Source organism: Rhinoderma darwinii, chromosome 10 (assembly GCF_050947455.1).
Source record: "Rhinoderma darwinii isolate aRhiDar2 chromosome 10, aRhiDar2.hap1, whole genome shotgun sequence".
Taxonomy (NCBI): Eukaryota; Metazoa; Chordata; class Amphibia; order Anura; family Rhinodermatidae; genus Rhinoderma; species Rhinoderma darwinii.
In genome coordinates, this window is record NC_134696.1 from 49,827,096 (window position 1) to 49,846,568 (window position 19,473).

Below are 19,473 nucleotides of genomic sequence, written 5' to 3' on the forward strand. Positions count from 1 at the left end.
TTTTTCAGGCGTTTTTCCCATAGGCTTCTCTATAGGACTTAAAAAACGGCAGAAAAAAGCCTGTACAAAATGACACAAAATGAAAAAATGCCCCCAAAAAACACTTTAAAAAACACGTTTCATTTTAATAACGCTGGTGTTTTTAGAAGCGCTTTTTGATGCAATTTAAAACGCCAGAAAAATTTTGTACGTGAAGTAGGCCTTAAGGGGTTGTGGCACAGCGCAATTTTGTGCTTTATATATAAATTGTGCTATGACTCTATTGTGCTGACTGTAGGGTTTGTTATAAAAAGTCATAAATTAAAGGGTGGTATTGTAATGTATGTAGGCAGGTGTGTTATAAGGCCAATGTATGCAGGGTAGTCACGGAAAGATGGAATGAAGACCAGGATGATGGAAAAGCAAAGTCTTTATATGCATACCAGTGTTGCACACACACAACCACAACAGACATAATACAACACTTCTCAGCAGAGCGGCACAGTTCGTTATCAAAGTTACAAATCTGCGGTTCAGGCACACAGGAGGACAGAGTCACTGGCACCCCTTCCTGATAAAGGACCAATGTACTTCTTAAAGAGGCTCTGTCACCAGATTTTGCAACCCCTATCTCCTATTGCAGCAGATAGGCGCTGCAATGTAGATTACAGTAACGTTTTTTTTTTTTAAAACGAGCATTTTTGGCCAAGTTATGACCATTTTTATATTTATGCAAATGAGGCTTTCTAAAGTACAACTGGGCGTGTTTAAAGTTATGTACAACTGGGCGTGTATTATGTGCGTACATCTGGGCGTTTTTACTTCTTTTACTAGCTGGGCGTTGTGAATAGAAGTGTATGATGCTGACGAATCAGCATCATCCACTTCTCTTCGTTACCACCCAGCTTCTGGCAGTGCACAGACACACAGCGTGTTCTCGAGAGATCACTCTGTGACGTCACTCACTTCCTGCCCCAGGTCCTGCATCATGTCGGACGAGCGAGGACACATCGGCACCAGATGCTACAGTTGATTCTGCAGCAGCATCAGCGTTTACAGGTAAGTAGCTACCTCGCCCAGCAACGCCCAGCTAGTAAAAGAAGTAAAAACACCCAGATGTACACACACAATACACGCCCAGTTGTACTTTAGAAAGCCTCATTTGCATAAATATAAAAATGGTCATGACTTGGCCAAAAATGCTTGTTTTTAAAAAAAAAAAACATTACTCTTATCTACATTGCAGCGCCGATCTGCTGCAATAGGAGATAGGGGTTGCAAAATCTGGTGACAGAGCCTCTTTAAAGGACGAGTGTCACGAAAAAATTTTTTTTTATATGTTATTGGTTTTAGTTTGATAGTTAAATACATTTTATTCATTTCTGTTGTTGTGTTGTACTTTTTACGTTTTTACTTCTTTTACTTCTCTATGGGGGCTGCCAATTTTTTTTCCATCTCTGTGTGTGTCGATTAACGACACATACAGTGATGGAATACGGCACACACATCCCCATAGAGAATGCGAACGGGAGCCGTTTCATCCACTATAGCGTACGCGGTCTGTGTGGGAGCGGCGCATGCGCCGCTCCCACACAGACCATAAGTCAGGTCTTCGCTAGAGCGAAATCCGGCGCCATGTTCATGTCGACCAGAAGCCGCGGCCGGACTGTGAGATGACGACTTCCGTCTGCGGCTTCCGGTCATGTGTTCAGTGCAGCGAGGCGGAGGCGCAAGAAGAACAGGCAGTAAGAACTTTGGCAGAGCGGAGGACGCGTCAGGAGCAGGTAAGTTCTGTTCATGTGCGTTCATGTCATGCATATATAGCAGCCTGTGGCAGCATATACAGGGATGCCTGTGGCATCATACCAACGGAGGCCTGCGGCATCATACCAACGGAGGCCTGTGGCATCATACCAGGGAGGCCTGTGGCATCATACCAACGGAGGCATGTGGCATCATACCAGGGAGGCCTGTGGCATCATACCAACGGAGGCCTGTGGCATCATACCCAGGGAGGCTGTGTTGCATCATACCAACGGAGGCTATGTGGCAGCTTATACAGTGTGGCAGCATATACAGTGTGGCAGCATATACAGTGTGGCATCATACCAACGGAGGCTATGTGGCAGCATATACAGTGTGGCAGCATATACAGTGTGGCATCATACCAACGGAGGCTATGTGGCAGCATATACAGTGTGGCAGCATATACAGTGTGGCAGCATATACAGTGTGGCAGCATATACAGTGTGGCATCATACCAACGGAGGCTATGTGGCAGCATATACAGTGTGGCAGCATATACAGTGTGGCAGCATATACAGTGTGGCATCATACCAACGGAGGCTATGTGGCAGCATATACAAACCGGGAATCGGGACGGTAGGGAGGTATGCTTAATGTTTAGTTAGAGGCTGGATGGCCTAGGGTTTACTTTTGTATGGTTTTTGTTGTAACACTGCTTGCTGTGTTGAAGACAATAAAGCTAACTGCGGCTGGTTTAAACCTTTATTCAATGAGCTGGAGTGAACTTTCTATGTGTGCCAACCATCTTACCCAGGAGATAGCGATCCTGTGAGCTAAGTGGTCCCCTAGTTGTCACACAGTCTATCCAAATTATGCTTGTGCTTGCTTACTTGTGATTGCTTGCGCATAGGCTTCTGCCACAGTTACCCGCAAATGCCTGCTGTTACCTGCTTCTGCCTAACACCCGACCGACAGTATAACTCGCGTGTGTAGGCTCCTGCATGTCACCCACTGATTCTCCAGATCCACTGAACTTTAGGCCCCTATCTCATGCCGCTTGGCACTAACAGCTCACAGCACAGGAGCTTGTTGTTCTCACTATGAGCATAGTCAACACACTGAACTCCATAAGGCAGAAACTGCCGCCTTAAATAAACTAATCACCATTCCCAGCATAAGGATGCAGCGTCCATGCTGGTCCCCGATGATGTGGCACGTCAACAGACTAACTAAGATGTCACCCGGCGCCAAGCAATTTAAAGTCACAATAGCCAACCATCATTGCCTGAACCTGCCAAAGCAAACCACACAGTGAAATCATAGTGTCACGGCGCGGGGTGTGGACCCACTGGGCCGTACCGCGTAGCGGGGTAGCAGCTGGCCAACTAGGTACAAAAGAATGTCTATAGTTCAAAACGGGTACCTGACGCAATAGTAGACAGTGGCAGGATCACGACTTGGCTTTCACAGCAGGTGACGCCGCGGATTCAGCGGGAAGGCACGACTTGGCTTTCACAGCAGGTGACGCCGCGGATGCGGCGGAAGACACGACTTGGCTTTCACAGCAGGTGACGCCGCGGATGCGGCGGAAGACACGACTTGGCTTTCACAGCAGGTAACGATAGTACGGGATACAGGGTACAGGCAGCAGGAACGGGCAACACTGGGAACTGGAAAACACTGGGAGACCTTTAGCAAGACAGATTAGGGTATACAACAATGCTCAGGCAAGGAACCAGTGGGCAGAGCTCATTTTTATAGTCCAGCAGCCATTTGGGCTAATAACTTATTACTGGCAGCTGGACGCGTACTGGCCCTTTAAGGCCGTGCACGCGCGGGCGCGCGCGCCCTGCGGGGAACGGCGCGAGGACCCGGAAGACAGTGCCGGCGCCTGCCAGAGGGAGGAGGACGCCGAGCAGAGAGGTGTCCATGGCCGGGATCGTCAGGGGGTGAGTTAGAACGGCGATCCCCGGCCATGGACGTAACAGTATCCCCCCTCTTACGCCCCCTCCTCTTGGGACCAGAGCGGGAAAGAAATTTCTTCACGAGAACCGGGGCATCGATATTCTCCTCTGGCTCCCAAGACCTCTCCTCTGGACCGAATCCCCTCCAATCCACCAAGTAAAATGTCCTGCCTCCTACTTTCTTGGTGGCCAGGATCTCCCTCACTTCAAAAGTTCCGGATGAACTGCCAGGAGCCACTGCGGAACCAGGAGTCCTGGAGTAGCGGTTTAGAACCACGGGTTTTAGCAAGGAGACGTGGAAGGAATTAGGGATCTTGAGGGTAGGAGGCAGTCGAAGCTTGTACGACACAGGATTGATCTGCAGCAGAATCTCGAAGGGTCCAAGGAACCTGGGGGCAAACTTGCAAGATGGCACCCTCAGCCGGATATTCCTGGAAGACAGCCAGACCTTTGTACCTGGAAGAAACTGGGGAGGTTCTCGTCTTCTAGTGTCTGCCTTTCTCTTCATGAGGTCCACCGCCAGCAGAATAGAAGACCGTGTCTGCTGCCATCAGAAAGTTCCTGAAGGTAGAATCGGCTGCAGGCACCTGAGACATAGTAGAGCCGGGCAGGGGTATTCGAGGATGTTGGCCATAGACTATAAAGAACGGACTGGCAGTGGTGGACTCACTGGTATGGTTATTATAAGAGAACTCCGCCCACGGAAGCAGCTGCACCCAGTCATCATGTCTTCTGGAAACAAAGTGCCGTAGGTAGTTCTCCAGAATTTGATTAATCCTCTCAACTTGCCCATTGGACTGAGGGTGATAAGCTGAGGAGAAGTCCAACTGTACCCCGAGTAGGCCACAGAGTGCTCTCCAGAACTTAGAGGTGAACTGGACCCCTCGATCCGAGACAATATGCAGAGGTAATCCATGCAGATGGAAGATGTGTTGCAAGAAGAGGTCAGCCAGTCGAGCGGCAGAAGGCAGGCCAGTCAGGGGTACAAAATGAGCCATCTTTGAAAAATGATCCACCACCACCCAGATCACACTGCATCCTGCAGAGGGAGGCAGATCCGTAACAAAATCCATAGCAATATCCCGCCAGGGGGCCTCGGGCACCGGCAGTGGTTGGAGCAGACCGGCTGGTCTGGAGTGGGAACCCTTGTTGGCTGCACACACCGTACAGGAGGAGACAAAGTCTATGACGTCTTTGGGCAGCGTGGGCCACCAGAACTGATGGGCAATCAGGTCTCGGGTCTTACGGGCACCCGCATGTCCTGCCAGCTTGGAACAGTGACCCCAGCGAAGGATTATTCCTCTGTCTGCCAACCGTACGAAAGTTTTTCCTGGGGGAATGCCTCTAACCTGCAGAGGGTTGACAGGGTAGATGCAGGAGGGATCGATAATATTCTGTGGGGGCTCCACAGTGTCCTCTGTTTCAAAAGACCTAGACAAGGCATCGGCCCTCACATTCTTGTCGGCAGGTCGGTAGTGGAGTTCGAACTGGAACCGTGCAAAAAACAATGACCATCTGGCTTGACGAGGATTCAGTCGTTGAGCCGTCTGTAGATAGGTCAAGTTCTTGTGGTCCGTGAAGACCAGGATAGGATGAGCTGGGCCTTCCAGTAGGTGTCTCCATTCCTGCAGAGCCATCTTGATGGCCAGTAACTCCCGGTCCCCAATCGAGTAGTTGCGCTCTGCAGAAGAAAACAGCTTGGAGTAGTAACCACATACCACCGTCTTGCCTTTCGAACCCCTCTGGAACAATAGAGCCCCGGCACCAATAGAGGAGGCGTGCACCTCTAACGAAAACTGCAGAGACACATCAGGATGGTGCAGAATGGAGGCAGACGTGAAGGCTTTCTTTAAGGTTTCAAATGCGATCTCCGCCTCTGGAGTTCATACTTTGGCATTCATACCCTTTTTAGTAAGGGTGGAGATGGGAGCTGTCAGAGAAGAGAAGTTGGGGATGAATAGTCTGTAGAAGTTGGCGAATCCCAGGAAGCGTTGTATGGCCCTTAAGCCTTGGGGACGTGGCCACTCCAGGACAGCCTTGACCTTCTCAGGATCCATCTTGAGACCCTGATCAGAGATAATGTAGCCCAGGTAGGGAAGAGACTTTTCTTGGAACACACACTTCTCCAACTTGGCGTAGAGATGATTCTCTCTTAATCTAAGCAACACCTGGCGGACATGGCCCTGATGAGTCACAAGATCTGGGGAAAAAATCAAGATATCATCGAGGTACACCACAACACAGACATAGAGGAGGTCACGAAATATGTCATTCACAGATTCTTGAAATACTGCGGGAGCGTTGCACAGGCCGAAGGGCATGACCAAATATTCGTAGTGTCCATCACGTGTGTTAAAGGCAGTCTTCCACTCGTCTCCCTGACGGATCCGGATTAGATTGTAGGCCCCACGCAGGTCAAGCTTGGAAAAATTTTTCGCCCCCCGTATACGATCAAAGAGCTCAGAAATCAACGGCAAGGGGTACCTGTTCTTCACCGTGATCTGATTGAGACCCCGGTAGTCAATACAGGGTCGAAGGGATCCATCCTTCTTTTTGACAAAGAAAAACCCGGCTCCGGCCGGGGATGAAGACTTTCGTATGAAGCCCCTCTCTAGATTCTCTTTAATGTAGGCCGACATAGACTGGGTCTCTGGCAAGGAAAGAGGGTATACTCTACCGCGAGGAGGAGAAGAGTCAGGAATCAAGTCGATAGGACAGTCGTATTCTCGATGTGGTGGCAATATCTCTGCCTCCTTTTTGTCGAAGACATCAGCGAACTGAGAGTAACAAGGAGGTAGCCCAGACAATGACTGAGGCGAAGAAGGCTGGGATGGAAGGACATGACCCAGACAGCGGTCTAGACACTTGGGACCCCACTGAAGAACCTCTCCAGAGTTCCAATTCAGGACTGGGGCGTGAAGACGGAGCCAAGGCAAGCCCAGCAGCACGGGGTTGACGGCCTTGGACAGGACATACAGAGAGATCAGCTCAGAATGAAGAGCTCCCACCTGGAGTCTCAACGGCTTGGTCACAGACAATACTGGGTCAGGCAAAGTCCATCTACCGAGGCAACGATCAATGGTCTCTCCAGCAAAACAGTGGGCAACTGAAGGAGATCCACAAGGTCTTGACAGATGAAATTGGCTGCGGAGCCAGAGTCCAGGTAGGCAGAGACTGGATGAGGTCTCCCGCCAGCGACAATGGTTACAGGAATGAACAGCTTGGACGAGAATTCTCTATCAAGTGCCGTAGCGCCCAGGGTTGTCTCTCCAACCAATCCCAGACATTGGGGTTTCTTAGGCCTCTGGGGACACAGACGCACGACATGGCCAGCGAGGCCGCAATACAGACAGAGTCCAGAGGTGCGCCTGCGCTGTTTCTCCTGATCAGACAGTTTAAGCCGATCCACCTGCATCGGGACCTCGGACGCAGCAGAAGAACAGGGCAAGAGGGGTTGCTGGAAGTTGGGCGCCAGTCTAGGAAGCCGTCTCTCCTGAAGAATCTCTTGGGATCTCTCTCTGAGCCTTATGTCCACGCGGCTAGCCAGCTGAATCAGATCATACAGGGCAGCTGGGAGATCTCGAGCAGCCAGTTCATCTTTGATCTCAGGCGATAGGCCATGCCAGAAGGATGCTATCAAGGCCTCATTATTCCAAGACAATTCTCCTGCCAGAGTCCGGAACTGGATGGTGTATTCGCCCACGGAGACGTCCTCCTGACGAGGGTAAAAATAGCAGTAGCAGCCGATGAGGCTCGTCCAGGCTCCTCAAATACGGAACGGAACAACCGCACAAACCCCAGGAAGTCTCTGGTCACGGGTCCCTGTCGTTTCCAGATTGGGTTCGCCCACGCCAGGCCCTTGCTGGCGAGTAGGGATACAATAAAGGCGATCCTGGCTCCGTCCGAAGGAAATGCTTGGGCGTGCAGAGTGAAATGGATTTGGCATTGGTTCAGGAACCCCCTGCACGAACTTGCATCTCCATGAAACCGTGGTGGCAATGGCAGCGAGAACCGAGAGTCCGAACTGGAGCTGCCAGGAGGTGTAGCTGGAGGGTTGGTCGGAGGAGTTTCACTAGGAGCGATGACGGAAGAAACTAGTGCACCAAGATGCTGCGCCATGGAGTCTACTGCCACAATGAGTTGATCCTGTCGCGCTTGCAGATCCTGCAGGTCTGCCTGCATGGCTTGGGAGGATGACAGACTCTTGACTTGGCCAGCAGGGTCCATGGCCTGAGTGTACTGTCACGGCGCGGGGTGTGGACCCACTGGGCCGTACCGCGTAGCGGGGTAGCAGCTGGCCAACTAGGTACAAAACAATGTCTATAGTTCAAAACGGGTACCTGACGCAATAGTAGACAGTGGCAGGATCACGACTTGGCTTTCACAGCAGGTGACGCCGCGGATTCAGCGGGAAGGCACGACTTGGCTTTCACAGCAGGTGACGCCGCGGATGCGGCGGAAGACACGACTTGGCTTTTACAGCAGGTAACGATAGTACGGGATACAGGGTACAGGCAGCAGGAACGGGCAACACTGGGAACTGGAAAACACTGGGAGACCTTTAGCAAGACAGACTAGGGTATACAACAACACTCAGGCAAGGAACCAGTGGGCAGAGCTCATTTTTATAGTCCAGCAGCCATTTGGGCTAATAACTGATTACTGGCAGCTAGACGCGTACTGGCCCTTTAAGGCCGTGCACGCGTGGGCGCGCGCGCCCTGCGGGGAACGGCGCGAGGACCCGGAAGACAGTGCCGGCGCCTGCCAGAGGGAGGAGGACGCCGAGCAGAGAGGTGTCCATGGCCGGGATCGTCAGGGGGTGAGTTAGAACGGCGATCCCCGGCCATGGACGTAACACATAGCATACAATATACATTTGTCACACAGACTCATATCTTCCTTCTGTACTGCACTTCTGGGAAGTGAGCACGTAAGGCAGCATTAAAGGAAGTGCCCGTTTTAGGCACAGCACTTTTGGTGTAATATAATAGAATAAAACTAGGGAACCTTTAAGGATTGAAGTCATTCCACATTCTTACACCATGAAAGAGTAATTCCTGCCAAAACAAAAAATAACCACAACCTGCTCACCAGTGGTTTATATAGAGGAATGGGTTCCCCATAGCAAAGATTAAAATTTGGCCCCTTTAATATTCTGCTTGACACCACTACAAGTCTAACCACCCAGGACAGGTAGTGCTGGTGCCTCCATTGCCCTACATATACCCTTGTCTCTCACTCAAAATGTATATTACTGGGTGTATTTAGTGATTTGGTGGAAACTGAAGTCAGCACTGAACGGAAAACGTGTAAAACTCATTCCACACTTTGTCGACACAGATATTAAGCACAGTGGAAATAACTAATTGTGCTAAAATATGTTTCTATTGAAAGAGGTATTGGCAACCCCATACGAGGCAGAGAATGAAAAAACTAAATAACATATACCAGTATATTAAAAAGTCTTATTATTCTCAAGTTAAAAATACCCCACTAACTTTTAGATAATATTTTTGTGTAAAATGCAGGATCTACATGTAAATTTAAATTTGTTAGGTGGTGCTATTTGGGCACAGTTTGGCAATATAATTTGAACTCTTTGATTCCATCATTTACACCAAAGATAGTAGTAGTATTTCTAAACCATCTGTCCTAAAACATTAAAGGATCCCATTAATATCATGAGGCTTTACCAGTTTACGGTAAAGATTTATTGACTGTTTTGTGTGCACCCACGCCAAACATCTTTGAGCAGGGTGTGATAAGTTTGCCTCTGCATTGGCCTGTGCCAATAGGCAGCACTGGCGGAGGGGAGCCCACTGAAGGGGAAATTTATTATGAAAACACTGAATAATGCATTTTTATATGTACATTAGGTGTATGTATAAGCTATATAGCTAGATGCTACAGCTGAAAAAAGAAAATGTCTCACAAGTTCAATCAAGGGTTGGGAGAAAGAGACGGGATGTGGGTAAATTATAGAACTCCGTTTCACCTAATGATCCAGAGGAAGGTTAAAAAAATATATATATATATATATATATATATATATATATATATATATATATATATGCATAATGTATTAACCAGTCTGCCCTAAAAAGGAAAAAAATCCCTCTATATCCCAAGTGGCGATCAGACTAAGGTGGTGCTATTTTTCTTGTTCTAACTTTGAAAAAATTACCTAAGCTGTTTTTCACACTGCTGTGAGAGGGTGACGGGGAGGGAGGCAGAGGGTGAGCAAATAGTTTTCCGCTTTCCAGATTCGCACTGAAAGAGCGCTGTTTGTGAGGTACAGAGAAAAGTGAAAAATCTAGTTTTGCCCCAAAAGACGAATTACATCAGCCAATCAGAACTCTCATTTTAGGGCAAGTGATGCATAATGCTGGGGCACATTATAATCAGACCTCCGACCAGACTGCTAAATAAATACAGACCTCAGACCCCCACAATAATTCAAACCCCTGACCAGAAACCCTAAATTAAGACAGAACCCAGACCAGACCTGTAAATAAACACAGACCTCCAACCGGACTCCTACACTAAGGGCTGATTCAGACGGCCGTGAATTGCGTCCGTGCAGGTCGCGTGGTTTTCACGCGGCACGCATGGACCAATAGAAGTCTATGGGCCAGTACAGACAGTCCGTGCTTTTTGCGCAGCGTTTGTCCGCTGCGTAAAAAGCGCGGCACGTTCAATATCTCCGAGTATTTCGCGCATCACGCACCCATTGAAGTCAATGGGTGCGTGAAAACCACGCAGGTCGCACGGAAGCACTTCCGTGCGAACTGCCTGTTTCGCGCAACAGCTGTCAAAAGGATGAATGTAAACAGAAAAGCACCACGTGCTTTTCTGTTTACAAACATCTGAATGGCGTGTCATAATGATGGCGGCTGCGCGAAAAGCACGCAGCCGCGCATCATATGATGCTGCCTCACGGAGCAGGTAAGTGGTTTTTGCGCAGGCAAAACGCTGCGTGTTTTGCCTGCGCAAAAACGCCACGGTCGTCTGAATCAACCCTAAGACAAACCCTCCACCAGACTCCTAAATTAATACAGACCCCTGACCAGACCCCTAGATTAATACAGACCCCCAACCAGACCACTAAATAAATACAGACACAGACCAGACTGCTATATTACTTTAGACCCCAGACCAGCACTAAAAAGGATACTATTGAAAACTATAAATGGTCCCACAAAAAACAAGATTATGCTTTTAAAAGTAGTAAAAGTAACAGTAGTCCTAACCTTTTTTGGTATAGCCATAGTCATAATGACCCATGCGACTACAATGACCAGAAAATAAAAGTTATGGTTTTCAGAATGCAGCGTCGCAAAAAAAATAAAAAATGCTCTGCCCTGAAGGGCCAAAATAGGTTAAGCAATACATTTCATGAAAAAATACACATAAATTCTACTTCTGTACAGTGACCTTTTTTTTTTATTTGGGCAGGATATAAACCAGAAATTCAGGCCTTTCCCAACAAAGTAGTGAGGAAGGGGGAAAACGTAACAATCCGGTGTTCATCCGCATATAATCAGGGAACATTTCGTTTACAAAGAAGAAACACTGAATGGTATCAAACCGGAGGCACAAATGTGAATGAACAAAACTTTACTGTAACAAATGTAGAGAAACTTAATTCTACTGATTATTACTGCACTGTAGAAAATAATGGTGGATGGTGGAGTGAACACAGTGATATCCTCACATTGAGAGTGATAGGTAAGTAAATGTCATTAATATACATGTGACTCTGTATGTAGCAATCATTATACAATGCTATAAGTAGAAAGCTGACGGCCAAACGCGCGTCGGGGGCGGTCAGTGTGGAGTGATCCTGCGTGCGATCCATTATGCAATCCATGGGTTTGTGCAATATCCTTAATTTATAAAGCATGGTCATTGTTTTGGGCGCAACTTGTAGCTCTAGCCGTGTACTCTCATATGTATGCACAATTGTGTGCTCTTCTGTCAGGTGCATAATATATCTATTTGCTTCTGTTTTTGTTTAAATATTGATTTATATAACTACCTTTTTTATAGATCTCTGCACTTTTTACCACATCACAGGATGTTTATATTGTGGTAGCATATATATTGGATTATTCACGCAGCTCCTCCATACTCTCCTTTTTAATTGTGTGCTATACTGTTTTTATATTTTGATGGCCAATGTGTTATGTATACTTCAATAAAGTTTATTTTATATTGTCATGGTACATGATTTGTGCTATGTGTTTCATTTTCTGGATATACTAGTAGTCTTCACAGTCTGGTATAGGTATTGATATTTGCTTTATGATTCGTGTGGACGTATTATTGTTTAGCGTAAGCCAATGGTCTATACTTGTATAGGTATTCATCAATGTTATAAGTATGGAAAAGTCTGAGTTATTATTTATAATATAAATCTATTGTGAATGCAGAGACTAGATACAGAAAAGGAAAGGGAATTTTATGGTTACAAGAAAATATAAACTAATAATTTATTATCTGAATGACATTTATATTATGTCGCTGCAGAATTTAGTATGTCCGTTAACGTTGGACATTATCTGCATTTGTCTATGAGCTCCAAATTACTGAATGCTCTCTCAATGGTGGATCTGAGAGAGGCCGGCCGGAAAGACCATGACACGCAGCTTCAGTGTTCAAACGATCTCTGCCCCCAGGGGGCGATCCATCTTTATTTATAGGAAAATGAGAGTAGGTGGTAACCTCATACTTGCAATCATAAACATTCTATATATGGTAATATCCCAAAACTCCACATATGGTAGACATACAGAATTCCAAGCTTATCTTAGTCTATATATTTAGTGAAATGGATTGCAAGTGTTATTGGGTTTTGTCATGTCAGCCTTTGTATTCAGCTGAACACAAGGTCATTAGGTCATAAAGCAGAAGTCTTAGGCTATGTTCACACGGGGTATTTTGCCGAGTTTTTTGACGCGGAAACCGCGTCGCAAAACTCGGCAAAAACGGCCCGAGAACGCCTCCCATTGATTTCAATGGGAGGCGTCGGCGTCTTTTTCCCGCGAGCAGTAAAACTGCCTCGCGGGAAAAAGAAGCGACATGCCCTATCTTCGGGCGCTTCCGCCTCTGACCTCCCATTGACTTCAATGGGAGGCTTGAGAAAGCGTATTTCTCGCTGTTTTATGCCTGCGGCGCTCAATGGCCGCGGGCGAAAAACGGCGCGATAATTGCCGCGAAAATCGGCGTGCAGGGAGAGGAATATCTGCCTCAAAGTTCCAAACGGAATTTTGAGGCAGATATTCCTCCCCCAAAATACTCCGTGTGAACATAGCCTTAGAATAGAATACTCATCCCCCTCTGTCGGCTGTTGTGTCAAAAGATCTTTGAGCTCCAGTGACAATGGTCTGTGTAAAGCAATATATGTTCACACATATAAAGATAATTAAAATATTTTTGACAATTATGAGGATAAAAGGAAGGCGCAGGTGGCTGATAAATAAGTATTGCTCAGTAGAAGGTTATTAGTGTTTCGGAATATAGAAGATTTCGTTATTCTATAAAATCTGTAAATGAATAATATTTCTTTAGCCTTCAAATAAAAATAACAAGTAAACAATTACATTATTCCTTCCCACCGCAGCCATTTTTCGGTTTATCACTTTTGTTTTTTCTCCCCACATTCCAAAAGCTGTAACTTTTTTATTTTTCCATCAATATTATCGTATGAGACCTCGTTTTTTGTACCATATAATGTAGTGGGAAACTATAAAAATTCCTCTTTTAGGTGGTTTTGTTTTAAGGCGTTCCCCGTGCTGTAAAAACGGCAGTCAACTTTATTCTGCAGGTCAATACGATTACAGCGATACCAAATTTATATATCTTTTTTTTATGTTTTACTACTTTTACAAAATAAAAAACTGATTGTTAAAAATAAAATGTACGTTTTTTTCACCATATTCTGTCAGCCATAACTTTTTGATTTTTCCATAAATTTAGCGGTATGAGGGTTTATTTTTTGCAGGGAGAGCTATAGTTTCTATTGGTACCATTTTTGGGTACATGGGACTTTTTGATCAGTTTTTATTTCATTTTTTGTGGGAGATGAAGTGACCACAAAACTGAAATTGGGACATTTTACATTTTTACAGAGTTCACAATGCTGACTAAATAATGATATATTGTAATGGGAAAATGTTATTTTTTTAACTTTTACATTTTTTATTTTTTTATTTATTAAAATACTTTATTTTATTGTTTTTTACTTTTTTAACTTGTCTCCCTAGAGGACTTGAACCAGCGATCGCTGGATCGCTTGCACGATATACTGTAAGGCCTTATTCATATGGACGTGTCCATTTTGCGCACGCAAAAAATGCTGCGTTTTGCGCGCGCAAGGGGTCCATGTGGCATCAGCATATGGTGCGTGGCTGCGTGATTTTCACGCAGCCGGCATCATTATGACACTCTGTTCTTATGTTTACAAACAGAAAAGAACGAGGTGCTTTTCTGTTTTCATTCATTGTTTTTACTACTGTTGCTTGAATCACGCGTGGCACACGGAAGTACTTTCGTGTGCCGAGCGCAATTTGCACGCACCCATTGACTTCAATGGGTGCATGCTGCGCGAAACACGGGCAAGTAGGACATGTCGTGAGTTTCACGCAGCGCACATACGCTGCGTTAAATTCACTGATTGTCTGAACGGCCCCATTCACTAACATAGGTCCGTGCGACGCGCGTAGCATGGACGTATAACACGTTCGTGTGAATAAGGCCTAATACTAATGCATTGCAGTATATCGTGATTCTGACAGTCTCCTATGAAGCCCTGTCGGAGGCAGACCAAAGATGGCGGACCATGGGGGCCTTTATCAGGTCCCCAGGATGCCATGCCAACTAATGGCACCCCACGATCGCGTCACGGGGGGGCCATTGTAACGTTACAGGGGGTTGTCCCTCTGTTTTTAGTCATTTAAATGCCGTGGCCGCTATTGACCGCGGCATTTAATGACTTAAACTAGCGAGATCGCGATCAAGCTCATTCTATGGAGCGGGATCAGCCCGTGAACCCGCTCCATACTCATCCACTTGACATGCGCCGTATATATACGGTGGATGTCGGGAAGGGGTTAAGTACAGTAAACTTTCTCATATGGTTTATGTAACAATAATAACTACATATTAAATACATAGGAAATCGTGGGATTGTATAATATTAAACAAATCATGGGAATATATGCACCATAAATATGTATAAAATCAATATCTTAGAGGCGCTGTCACCACATTATAAGTGCCCTATCTCCTACATAATCTGATCGGTGCTGTAATGTAGATAACAGCACTGTTTCTTATTTTCCTATTTTTTTTCAACTTTTGACCAAGTGGGCCTTGTAAAGAGAAGTGTATGACGCTGACCAATCAGCGTCATACACTTCTATCCATTCATACTTAGCACAGCATGATCTAGCGAGATCATGCTGTTCTGTCACATACACCCACATTAACTTTACTGAAGTGTCCTGACAGTGAATAGACATCACCTCCAGCCAGGATGCGATGTCTATTCACAATCCCGACACTTCGGTAAAGTTTGTGTGGGACTTAATCGCTGCACAGCTTGATCTTGTGAGCTCACGCTATGAATGACAGCAGTAGCGTGATCTCGCGAGATCACGCTGTGCAGCACATTATATAAGAGATAGGGCACTTAGAATTTGGTGACAGAGCCTCTTTAAATAAAATCACGTAACACTATACTTTGAAAAAATCTGTCCGAGTTGTTTAATAACATGTTACCATACATAATTAAATAATTTAAATCACAGGTCTCAGCCATGTCAGCTTGAGCCAATAACCAATCAATTTAGAAATATGATAAATAGGCCTATCCACCCATATCTAAAGTGGGCGATACATAAACCAACCAGGATCACTTAACCCCTTAGTGACCAGCCTATTTTAGGCCCTAATGACCAAGCTATTGTTTTCATTTTTAAATAGTCGCATTCAGGGCCGGCCCTAGGATAGATGGCGCCCTGTGCGAAATGATCTTTCGGCGCCCCACCCCATGATTAAAAAAAAAAGGCCCATAAAAAAAATTATAATGCCCCTTTAGTGCCCCCCTACAGTATATTAATAATATAATATATTACAACCCCTTCAAGGACACAGTATTTTGTCCTCTAATTGTGACCACAGTATTATGCCATCGGTAGTACCCCTACACAGTATAATGTCCGCTTAGTGGCCCCCACACAGTATAGTGCCCCCTGTAGATTTTTCCATACAGCCTGCCTGTAGACAGTGCCATAATTCCCCACCTCCTTTTTGTAGATCGTGCCATACAGCCCCCACCTCCCCCTTGTAGACATTGCCATACAGCCCCCCACCTCCCCCTTTTAGACATTGCCATACAGTCCCCCACCTCCCCCTTGTAGACATTGCCATACAGTCCCCCACCTCCCCCTTGTAGACAGTGCCATACAGTCCCCCAACTCCCCCTTGTAGATCGTGCCATACAGTCCCCGCACCTCCCCCTTGTAGACAGTGCCCCCAAACAAAAACAAAAATTTTACTCACCTAGGCCCCATTCCCATGACGAACTGAGCTGCGCCATGACGGGACACTGTAGCCTAGTACAGATTTCCCCAATCTTTTCGGACTCGAGGCAGCACTGGAAAAACAAAATTTCCTCAGGGCCCCCCTACCAAAAATAGTTTTGAGAAAGACAGAAAATGGCTAAGAACAAGCACTAAACTCGTAGGGTATGTTCACATACATTTTTTGTAAGGCAAAAAAAATCTGCCTCAAAATTCCTTCAGCAACTGACAGTGTTGTGTGACCTTTTTTTTTGTGTTTTTTTCTTAAGCTGTTGAAGCGAATGCAAAAGACGCAGGAAAAAAAAAGCTCCAAACGGGCGCCACAGGTATTTTCTGCCTCCTATTAATTGCAATTGGAGGTCAGAGGTGGAAACCACTTGAAGACCATCAGCCCCCCACTCACAGTAAAATGACCATCAACCCCCCACTTACAGTAAAATGACCATCAGCCCCCCACTCACAGATTCCCCCTGTAGGTAGCGCCACACAGCCCCTTGTAGGTAGCGCCACACAGCCCCTTGTGGGTAGCACCACATAGCCCCTTGTAGGTAGCGCCAGACAGCCCTCATGTAGGTAGCGCCACACAGCCCCTTGTGGGTAGCGCCACACATCCCCCTTGTGGGTAGCGCCACACAGCCCCCTTGTAGATAACGCCACACAGCCTCCTTGTAGATAGCGCCACACAGCCCCCTTGTAGATAGGGCCTCACAGCCCCCTTGTAGATAGCGCCACACAGCCCCCTTGTAGATAGCGCCACACAGCCCCCTGTAGGGAGTGCAGCACAGCCCCCTGTAGGGAGTGCCGCACAGCCCCCTGTAGGGAGCGCCACACAGCCCCCTTGTAAATAGGGCCACACTGCCCCCCTTGTAAATAGCTCCACACTGCCCCCTTGTAAATAGCGCCACACTGCCCCCCTTGTAAATAGCGCCACACTGCCCCCCTTGTAAATAGCACCACACTGCCCCCTTGTAAATAGCGCCACACTGCCCCCTTGTAAATAGCGCCACACTGCCCCCCTTGTAAATAGCGCCACACTGCCCCCCTTGTAAATAGTGCCACACTGCCCCCCTTGTAAATAGCGCCACACTGCCCCTGTGTAAATAGCGCCACACTGCCCCCCTTGTAAATAGCGCCACACTGCCCCCTTGTAAATAGCGCCAGACAGCCCCCCTTGTCAATTGCGCAACACTGCCCCCCTTGTCAAAGGCGCCACACTGCCCCCCTTGTCAATGGCGCTACACATCTCCCCTTGAAATAGCCCCACACAGCCCCCCTTGTAAATAGCTCCACACTGCCCCCCTTGTAAATAGCACCACACTGCCCCCTTGTAAATAGCTCCACACTGCCCCCCTTGTAAATAGCGCCACACAGCCCCCCTTGTAAATTGCGCCACACTGCCCCCCCTTTGTAAATAGCGCCACACTGCCTCCCCTTGTAAATAGCGCCACACAGCTCCCCCTTGTAAAGAGCGCCACACAGCCCCACCTTGTAAAGAGCGCCACACAGCCCCCCCCATGTAAAGAGCATCACACAGCCCCCCCCCCTTGACAATAGCACCACTGCCCTCCTTGAAAATAGCACCACACAGCCCCCCACCTTGAAAAAAATACCACACTGCAAACAGAGCGGAGAGCGTTAGAGGTAGCCTACGGCTCTCCTCTCTGCCTGACATGATTTACCATTAGGAGGAGCAGAGGAGGTCAGGTCATGCAGCCGCGGTGTTCCACTTCTGACTGGGGTCGGTGATGGTCCAGGAGTGGACCCGTCCATTCACCTGACGTGATTCACCTGACCTTATGTCACTGACGTGAGGTCAGGTGACAGGTCAGATGACTGGCTTGGTCCACTCCCAGCACCAACCTCACTTGCCTGCGGCCGGCCTGCATAATTTTAGATTCTGCAGAAGTCGAGCGGAATCTGAAAATATGCCTGGCCGCGGCCACTCTTCCTTTGCACTGTGCGTGTACATTTTCGCGCATGTGCAGTGTAAAGTTCCAGTAAAATAAGGAAAAAGCCTGGACGTTTTTTTTTTCTGCCGGATGCTACGGACAGCAGAAAAAAACACCTATTTTTGCGGACTGTCCGTAAATTTACGGACGGTTGGCAACCCTGACGGAAATAGATGACAAGGAGAAGATGTCATCATATTAGATTAGGTTTAGTTATAAATCTACTTTGTATGTGTATTCAATCAGTTTACTATAACATTAATTAACATCATAAATAGGTTGCAATTTATATATGGACATTGAATTTAATTTGATCAATGGACTTAATAACATATTCATGAAAAACAAAAGTAGAATAAAGATCTGATAACTATTGTTTTTCGACTATTGCCTGATGATAAACCTATATATTTTGAGGTATGTATCTCGCCCTCAAGAGGGAGAAATGTTAAATATGACAAATTACAATATCAATATAAATGGTATTTGATTTGATAGCTAATAAAGTAGCTATTTCGGCACCCTCAGTGGGTAGCACATGAAGTTACGTCTTCTATATATGCAGTTCCGAAAAGAACCTAAATCTATAAGACACGCCTGTATCTTTAGGTATATATGATAGGAAATATACATGGGGGGGATGACACACAGACCCAAAGCACACACTCAGGCTGACAGATGGACATACAGCAGAGGCGTAGCAAGGGGTTTAGCACAGGGTGGGGCAAGACATATCTGAGTGGGTCCCCCCTAACGGATGTTTACAATTGAACAGGCACATTCTAATGATATACCAGCCAATATCCCTGTATATAACCCCCATAATCCCTGTATATACCAGCCATCATCCCTGTATATACCAGCCATCATCCCTGTTTATAACCCCCATCATCTCTGTATATAATCGCCATCACCCCTGAATATACTAGCCATCATCCCTATATATACCGCCCATCATCCCTGTATATAACCCCAATCATCTCTGTATATACCAGCCATCATCCCTGTTTATAACCCCCATCATCCCTATATATACCAGCCATCATCCCTGTATATACCAGCCATCATATAAACAGGATGATGGCTGGTATATACAGGGCTGTTGGGGGTTATATAAGGGGATGATGGCTGGACTACCCATCATCCCTGTATATAACACCCATCACCCTTGTATATAACAACCATAATCCCTGTATATTCCAGCCATCATTCCTGTATATAAACCCCATCATCCCTGTATATACTAGCCAG

The 19,473-nt window shown here is 46.6% G+C and overlaps 1 protein-coding gene across 1 annotated transcript in view; it reads left to right on the plus strand.

The window, feature by feature from the left end:
* The window catches only part of LOC142661447 (uncharacterized), an 89,247-nt gene that overhangs the window by 3,488 nt on the left and 66,286 nt on the right, over positions 1-19,473 (plus strand). The window contains exon 3 of the mRNA XM_075838841.1: positions 11,145-11,417. Coding sequence (XP_075694956.1) covers positions 11,145-11,417 — 273 coding nt within the window. The remainder of the gene's footprint in view (positions 1-11,144; positions 11,418-19,473) is intronic.